Source organism: Mixophyes fleayi, chromosome 6 (genome assembly GCF_038048845.1).
Source record: "Mixophyes fleayi isolate aMixFle1 chromosome 6, aMixFle1.hap1, whole genome shotgun sequence".
Classification (NCBI taxonomy): Eukaryota; Metazoa; Chordata; class Amphibia; order Anura; family Limnodynastidae; genus Mixophyes; species Mixophyes fleayi.
The window spans coordinates 188,038,840-188,048,432 of record NC_134407.1 but is presented as its reverse complement, the minus strand read 5'-3'; the positions used below and the strand labels follow the sequence as shown (position 1 = coordinate 188,048,432).

The following is a 9,593-nucleotide window of genomic DNA, read 5'->3' as shown; positions in this document are numbered from 1 at the left end:
GGATATAGAGAGAGTGAGGTGTATGTATGAAACCCACAGCCCATGGGTATATATATATATATATAGAGAGAGAGAGAGAGGTGTATGTATGACATCTGCAGCCCATGGATATAGAGAGAGAGAGTGAGGGAGGTATATGTATGAAACCTGCAGCCCATGGATATATAATGTGTGTGTGTATGTGTGTATATATATATATATATATATATATATATATATATATATATATAGGTCCGTATTATATGAGCTGTAGTCTATGGAGTGCATGCTCTGACTTTAACAAACTATACTTCTATGACCTCTTCCTCTCAAACAACCTCAACCTTCTGGCAATAAGAGAGTCATGACACATACAATCAGAATTCAAACTAACAGCTCCAGATCTGTAAGAAGACACAAAGGTTGGATGTACCATGCAGATTTTCAACCCGGTCTGTGATACATGTGATCTATCGATCTGTGATCCACCCCAGGGGTTCCTTGAACATATCTCAGCTTGGGTCTCTCATCTTGGGCAATTTTCAAAATCCTTGATCCACATTCTCTTGCTCTCTAACTGCTATTTCTAACCTCCCTCAGTCTCTTCCATTGTATGTCCATCCTACTCTTCCAGATAGCCACTTGTTTTCTTCTGACTTTTTTCAGTTTCTGATTTCTTTAACACTCTTTTCCCCTCTCAAACCTTCACCTTTTTGCAGTCTAATTCATACCCTCAAAAATATAATTCCTATTAACCTTCAACAACTGTCCACCTAACTACAACAATATCTGTTCTGGCAGTCGGCACTCAAGCAACAGCTCTTGATCGAGCAACTCTAAGTACTCAGAGCATTGTCCGTGACCTCATCAGTGTTCCAGTAAGAAAATCTGCTGCATTCAAAACTGTTCTGCAATGTAGAACGTTGTTGGTGAAAGTCTCATACTTTCTCAAATATACTGCTATTTACCACTCATGCTGAAATGCTCTGGACACTACCAAACAAATATACTTCCAACCTTTAATTTCCACTCAAATGATTCTTTAATACATTTAAAACTCTTCTCCATCTTCTCACACCAGGCTCTTTGCCATCTCTACCCAAGATTTTGCTTCCATCTTTAAGGAAAAGATTGACAAGATCTGATATGTAATTGTATCCTTTTCCTAAAGCAAAAACCTGCACCATCTGGCACCTTCCTCGCCACCATTTGCTCCCACAATCTTTTCCCACATTACAACCTGTCCACTCCAACTTATCCCCAAATCAGTTATTTGTTGTCTCACGTGTTAATCTAAGCCTTAATTAAAATATCCGCAATGCCTTCTTCTCCATTGGTAACTTTTCATCATTATTCAAGCAGGAGGTTATTTCACCTATTCTAAAAAGTAAATTCTGAACCAAATACCCTCTCAAATTACTCTTCCATCTCTCAACTTTCATGTTGCTGCAGGTTTCTTGATCGACTTGCCTACACTCACCTCATACACAATTTAGACTGTAAGCTCCAATGGGGCAGGTACTGATGTGAATGACATATATTCTCTGTACTTCACCAGAATTGGTGGCGCTATGTAAATTTATGATCATGATCTTCAGTCAGCCTTAAGTACTCAACACTCCATAAAACTGCCCTGGCATTTTACTAATAAATCTAAAGGCCACTACTCGATTCCAGTTCTCCATAACCCCTCTATTGTATTTAACACTGATGACCATTCACTTCAGATACAAATAAATGCTACACTCCCTAGGTTTTCAGGACACTGTTCTATCCTGGTTCTCACCCTACCTATCAAACTGTTCCTACAGTATTTCTTTCTCCTCTAAGCTTCTTTTATCAGTTGGAGTACCACAAGGTTAATTTCTAGGTCCTCTGCTGTTCTCTATATGTGCCACCAAAACTCAGTCTTTTAAACCTGAGATAATTTTTTTCCCACCAGCCAACAGTAGCTAGTAACCTGACATCTTTATTTCTGTTGACAACTGTCACAAGCCGTGGTGTGATCTAGCAACTGGGCGTGTGCTCTAGTTTCTATGCTCTGTTATTATTCTTTGGGATTATCCTTGTGGCATAGATGCAGGAGGGGATAGGGACATCCTCCAACTCCAGGGGGAGCTCTCATATGATTTAAACTGGTTCATTTATATTTTTAAACATGCTTCCTGGTTTATGTTATTACCTATGCTAGTTCTAGCTAGTAATTAATTAGCAGCCTCCTGAGGCTGATTGTCAGCCCTCTCCTCCTCTGTCCTGATTGGCTCTTAGTACTATTTAAGGCAGTGAGGTCTGAGCCTCACTGCCGGTTATAGCGTTCTGTTCACACTACTGCTGCCTGCTTCTGAGCCCTGTTGGTGTTTAACCTCTGATTGTTTCCTCGTGTATGACCTCTGCCTGTTCCTGGATTCTGAACATTTGCCTGTGACCTTGATCTTTTGCCTGCACCTGGTTTCTGAATATTTGCCTGTGACCTTGTTTTTTTTGCCGGTAGTCGGATTCTGAACATTTGCCTGTGACCCTTATCCAGCTAGCACCTGTCATCTCCACCTGTGCTTGGCCACTCCGCAGATCTCTGACCGGACCCTACTCCGTGTATTGCCTCCTGTACCTGTGCGCTGACCGTGTGGACATAAACTTGTACTACACTGAGTGTAAGTCTTGGGGGCATCCGAGTACCTGTTAGCGCATCTAGTCTCTACGCGAAAGGTGGCTGCTATAGGTGAAGACCTCTACCGCATAGTTCTATAAGTTTATGCCACATTGGTGGCCATAACAACAACACAACAATTAGCCCTACTCCCCAAGCTTACTTTCTAGGTGTAGAATTTTCCTTGCCAAACATTCTGCTTTTGCTACTCCACTCTCTACATTGTCTGTACTTTACAGAATTCATACTCATTAGCATAACACCCATCTCTTTACTTGTCTCAATATATCTACCAACTCAATCCCTCCTTTATGCTGAAGAACTTTGCTTCTAATTCACACTCATTACTTGATCCCACTCCTAACAGGCTCTTTTGTGGCTGTACACACCCAGGGAGGGCATCTGCCCGCTGGCCGGTCCCATAGTGGGCTACCTTGGGCTTGGTCTTTGGGCCCTCTGCATTTTTTTCCTTTAAACGTTCCTAATAGGCTGTCCCCCAGGCTAAAATTTGCCATCCCTCCTCTGCGCCCCCCCCCCACCCCTCCATCTATACAAAACTTTCCCCTATCCTCCAAAACTTCATATGTTCTCACCTCTTTAGGCAAGTTTAAGCAATTCCAGATTCACCCTCGTATCCTCGCTAGGCTTTGCTTCATAACTACTGCCCCTCTACACAGTTCATACAAAACTTACATTTATTCTCTTTTTATACTCAAACAACTTTCTGACCCCCAACCCAACATTGCTGTGTGAATGGATCATATAGCCCACTAAGCACTTTTCCCCATTGCAATCTGTGTGGACCAACTGCACTGGGTGCCACTTAACCTTATCATCGTCATCAGCAACAACAATTATTTATATAGCGCCAGCAATTTCCGTAGCGCTTTACAATTGAGAACATACACAGTAATAAAACAATACAGGGTAATGCAGATAGACAGAGAGGTAACAGGGTCCTGCTTATGTACTAAACTCATATTCTCGGTATAGATTGTAAGCTTGCAAGCAGGGGCCTCTTTTTATTTTATGTTTGTTCCCAATTGTAAAACACTGTTGATTATGCTGGCACTATATAAATAGATACATGTTATTAATATATACAAGCCTAGAATGAAGAAGTTAAACGACTTGTTATTGTCTAGTCTGCTGACTGTCAGTGGTTTGATGTGACAGAAGAGGAAGCGACAGTACAGTGAGAGAAAGTGCACTACCTGAAAGAGTGATTCGAATGTTTACAAAACAGTATCTGTTCTAGTTTTTTGTACCATGTCAAGACTCGTTAAACTTGTTTCATTCTTCAGTTTCCTAAATTACACCCAGCTTAAGGTCACAATATAGGAAATTTTGAGTTTTGCACATTTTATTAAATTGAAAATCTTCTCCTTTCTATTTTATGTTTAAAATGGTTCAGTAAAATATGCAAATGTTGGCACAGATCCTTATTTATCAGATGTGGCTTAGACCATAGAGATACAGGTAGTACGTAGACATGGCTTTATTATTAGGGGTAGAACATAGAGACACAGGCAGGCAGTACGTAGACATGGCTTTATTATTAGGGGAAGAACATAGAGACACAGGCAGGCAGTACGTAGACATGGTTTTATTATTAGGGGTACAACATAGAGACACAGGCAGGCAGTACATAGACATGGCTTTATTATTAGGGGTAGAACATAGAGACACAGGCAGGCAGTACGTAGACATGGCTTTATTATTAGGGGTAGAACATAGAGACACAGGCAGGCAGTACATAGACATGGCTTTATTATTATGGGCAGAACATAGAGACACAGGCAGGCAGTACATAGACATGGCTTTATTATTAGGGGAAGAACATAGAGACACAGGCAGGCAGTACGTAGACATGGTTTTATTATTAGGGGTACAACATAGAGACACAGGCAGGCAGTACATAGACATGGCTTTATTATTAGGGGTACAACATAGAGACACAGGCAGGCAGTACATAGACATGGCTTTATTATTAGGGGTAGAACATAGAGACACAGGCAGGCAGTACATAGACATGGCTTTATTATTAGGGGAAGAACATAGAGACACAGGCAGGCAGTACATAGACATGGCTTTATTATTAGGGGTAGAACATAGAGACACAGGCAGGCAGTACGTAGACATGTTTTTATTATTAGGGGTACAACATAGAGACACAGGCAGGCAGTACATAGACATGGCTTTATTATTAGGGGTAGAACATAGAGACACAGGCAGGCAGTACGTAGACATGACTTTATTATTAGGGGTAGAACATAGAGACACAGGCAGGCAGTACATAGACATGGCTTTATTATTAGGGGTAGAACATAGAGACACAGGCAGGTAGTACGTAGACATGGCTTTATTATTATGGGTAGAACATAGAGACACAGGCAGGCAGTACATAGACATGGCTTTATTATTAGGGGTAGAACATAGAGACACAGGCAGGCAGTACGTAGACATGGCTTTATTATTAGGGGTAGAACATAGAGATACAGGCAGGCAGTACGTAGACATGGCTTTATTATTAGGGGAAGAACATAGAGACACAGGCAGGCAGTACGTAGACATGGTTTTATTATTAGGGGTACAACATAGAGACACAGGCAGGCAGTACATAGACATGGCTTTATTATTAGGGGTAGAACATAGAGACACAGGCAGGCAGTACGTAGACATGGCTTTATTATTAGGGGTAGAACATAGAGACACAGGCAGGCAGTACATAGACATGGCTTTATTATTAGGGGAAGAACATAGAGACACAGGCAGGCAGTACGTAGACATGGCTTTATTATTAGGGGAAGAACATAGAGACACAGGCAGGCAGTACGTAGACATGGCTTTATTATTAGGGGTAGAACATAGAGACACAGGCAGGCAGTACGTAGATATGGCTTTATTATTAGGGGAAGAACATAGAGACACAGGCAGGCAGTACGTAGACATGGTTTTATTATTAGGGGTACAACATAGAGACACAGGCAGGCAGTACATAGACATGGCTTTATTATTAGGGGTAGAACATAGAGACACAGGCAGGCAGTACATAGACATGGCTTTATTATTAGGGGAAGAACATAGAGACACAGGCAGGCAGTACGTAGACATGGCTTTATTATTAGGGGAAGAACATAGAGACACAGGCAGGCAGTACGTAGACATGGCTTTATTATTAGGGGAAGAACATAGAGACACAGGCAGGCAGTACGTAGACATGGCTTTATTATTAGGGGAAGAACATAGAGACACAGGCAGGCAGTACGTAGACATGGCTTTATTATTAGGGGAAGAACATAGAGACACAGGCAGGCAGTACGTAGACATGGCTTTATTATTAGGGGTAGAACATAGAGACACAGGCAGGCAGTACGTAGGCATGGCTTTATTATTAGGGGAAGAACATAGAGATACAGGCAGGCAGTACGTAGACATGGCTTTATTATTAGGGGAAGAACATAGAGACACAGGCAGGCAGTACATAGACATGGCTTTATTATTAGGGGAAGAACATAGAGACACAGGCAGGCAGTACATAGACATGGCTTTATTATTAGGGGAAGAACATAGAGACACAGGCAGGCAGTACGTAGACATGGCTTTATTATTAGGGGTAGAACATAGAGACACAGGCAGGCAGTACGTAGATATGGCTTTATTATTAGGGGAAGAACATAGAGACACAGGCAGGCAGTACGTAGACATGGTTTTATTATTAGGGGTACAACATAGAGACACAGACAGGCAGTACATAGACATGGCTTTATTATTAGGGGTAGAACATAGAGACACAGGCAGGCAGTACATAGACATGGCTTTATTATTAAGGGAAGAACATAGAGATACAGGCAGGCAGTACGTAGACATGGCTTTATTATTAGGGGAAGAACATAGAGACACAGGCAGGCAGTACGTAGACATGGCTTTATTATTAGGGGAAGAACATAGAGACACAGGCAGGCAGTACGTAGACATGGCTTTATTATTAGGGGAAGAACATAGAGACACAGGCAGGCAGTACGTAGACATGGCTTTATTATTAGGGGAAGAACATAGAGACACAGGCAGGCAGTACGTAGACATGGCTTTATTATTAGGGGTAGAACATAGAGACACAGGCAGGCAGTACGTAGACATGGCTTTATTATTAGGGGAAGAACATAGAGATACAGGCAGGCAGTACGTAGACATGGCTTTATTATTAGGGGAAGAACATAGAGACACAGGCAGGCAGTACATAGACATGGCTTTATTATTAGGGGAAGAACATAGAGACACAGGCAGGCAGTACATAGACATGGCTTTATTATTAGGGGAAGAACATAGAGACACAGGCAGGCAGTACGTAGACATGGCTTTATTATTAGGGGTAGAACATAGAGACACAGGCAGGCAATACGTAGACATGGCTTTATTATTATTAGGGGAAGAACATAGAGACACAGGCAGGCAGTACGTAGACATGGTTTTATTATTAGGGGTACAACATAGAGACACAGGCAGGCAGTACATAGACATGGCTTTATTATTAGGGGTAGAACATAGAGACACAGGCAGGCAGTACATAGACATGGCTTTATTATTAAGGGAAGAACATAGAGATACAGGCAGGCAGTACGTAGACATGGCTTTATTATTAGGGGAAGAACATAGAGACACAGGCAGGCAGTACGTAGACATGGCTTTATTATTAGGGGAAGAACATAGAGACACAGGCAGGCAGTACGTAGACATGGCTTTATTATTAGGGGAAGAACATAGAGACACAGGCAGGCAGTACGTAGACATGGCTTTATTATTAGGGGAAGAACATAGAGACACAGGCAGGCAGTACGTAGACATGGCTTTATTATTAGGGGTAGAACATAGAGACACAGGCAGGCAGTACGTAGACATGGCTTTATTATTAGGGGAAGAACATAGAGATACAGGCAGGCAGTACGTAGACATGGCTTTATTATTAGGGGAAGAACATAGAGACACAGGCAGGCAGTACATAGACATGGCTTTATTATTAGGGGAAGAACATAGAGACACAGGCAGGCAGTACATAGACATGGCTTTATTATTAGGGGTAGAACATAGAGACACAGGCAGGCAGTACATAGACATGGCTTTATTATTAAGGGAAGAACATAGAGACACAGGCAGGCAGTACATAGACATGGCTTTATTATTAGGGGTAGAACATAGAGACACAGGCAGGCAGTACATAGATATGGCTTTATTATTAGGGGTAGAACATAGCGATACAGGCAGGCAGTACGTAGACATGGCTTTATTATTCGGGGTAGAACATAGAGACACAGGCAGGCAGTACGTAGACATGGCTTTATTAAGTGGATTAGACCATAGAGACATATGTAGGCAGTATGTAGGCAAAGCTTTATTAAGAGGGTTAAACAATAGCAACACAGGTAGGCAATACATAGACATTGCTTTATTAAGAGGATTAGACCATAGCTACACAGGTAGGCAATACATAGAAGTGGCTTTATTAAGAGGATTAGACCATAGAGACACAGGTTGGCAGTATCTAGACAAAGATTTAATAAGAGGGTTAGACCATAGCTACACATGTAGGCAATACATAAAAGTGGCTTTATTAAGAGGGTTACAACATAGAGACATATGTAGGCAGTACGCATGCAAAGCTTTAATAAGAGGGTTAAACAATAACAACACAGGTAGGCAATACATAGACATGGCTTTATTAAGATGGTTAGACGATAGAGTCATATGTAGGCAGTATGTAGATGTGGCTTTAATAAGAGGGTTAGAACATAGAGACATTTGTTGGCAGTATGTAGGCAAAGCTTTAATAAGAGGGTTAAACAAAAGCAACACAGGTAGGCAATACATAGACATGGCTTTATTAAGAGGGTTAGACGATAGAGTCAAATGTAGGCAGTATGTAGATGTGCCTTTAATAAGAGGGTTAGACCATAGAGACACAGGTAGGCAGTATGTAGACAAAGATTTAATAAGTGTGTTAGACTATAGCTACACAGGTAGGCAATACATAGAAGTGGCTTTATTAAGAGAGTTAGACCATAGAGACATATGTAGGCAGTATGTAGACATAGCTTTAATAAGAGGATTAGAGCATAATGACACCAGTAGGCAGCACATAGACATGGCTTTATAAAGAGGGTTAGAGCATAGAGACACAGCTAGGCAGTACATAGGCATGGCTTTATAAAGAGGGTTAGATCGGAGAAACACATGTAGACAGTATGTAGATGTAGCTTTAATAAGAGTGTTAGAGCATAGAGTCACAAGTAGGCAATACATAGACATTGCTTTCCTGGAGTGTATATACTGCTTCAGATTTGCACTCAAGGGATCACACTGCAAAAAATCTATGGAAATGTATGTACTGTTTGGATGTGCATCTGTATAAATACACATTGTGCAGCATTGCACATATTGTATTTTGTTATTAAAAATTACTCTCAATGCATTTCACTATTTATCTATGCTGGGACAGCCTCTATTGTGGTAGTAGCCTCTCTCAGCAGAGCAAGTTACGCTGATAAAAGACAGCACAATGTATTAATGCTGCCTTATTATCTTTAACTCGGTGAAGTAGTGGAACATGCTGTGCCCAAGGTACATTGTCCTTACAGCTATTTAAATGCACATTTCTCTGTGTCTCCTGTTCTTTCCTCTTAAGTGTTTGTGCTTAACTCCAAAGGAATCCAACCTCTTCACCTTACACTCCATTGAATGACATCAAAACAGGAACAGGTGAACGCCTCAACTTCTCTGCAGTCATGACCTCAACTATAAACCTGGGCCCGTCAGCCAACCCCAAGTGAGTGCAGGCCCCTCCCAGCAGGGGCTCTACAGACTAGTTCTCTGACATTTTTGAAGGATGGGCTTTCCTACTTGGCTTGTTAAGGAAAAGAAGCAGTTACACAGACAAAACATTTTGCTTTATGACCTTACTTAATGTTTAAAT

At 41.4% G+C, this 9,593-nt stretch overlaps 1 protein-coding gene across 1 annotated transcript in view; it reads left to right on the top strand.

Moving 5' to 3' along the window:
- Window positions 1–9,593, top strand: part of SGK2 (serum/glucocorticoid regulated kinase 2) — a 31,384-nt gene that overhangs the window by 3,433 nt on the left and 18,358 nt on the right. The window contains exon 2 of the mRNA XM_075177631.1: window positions 9,327–9,446. Coding sequence (XP_075033732.1) covers window positions 9,406–9,446 — 41 coding nt within the window. The 5' untranslated portion in view covers window positions 9,327–9,405. The remainder of the gene's footprint in view (window positions 1–9,326; window positions 9,447–9,593) is intronic.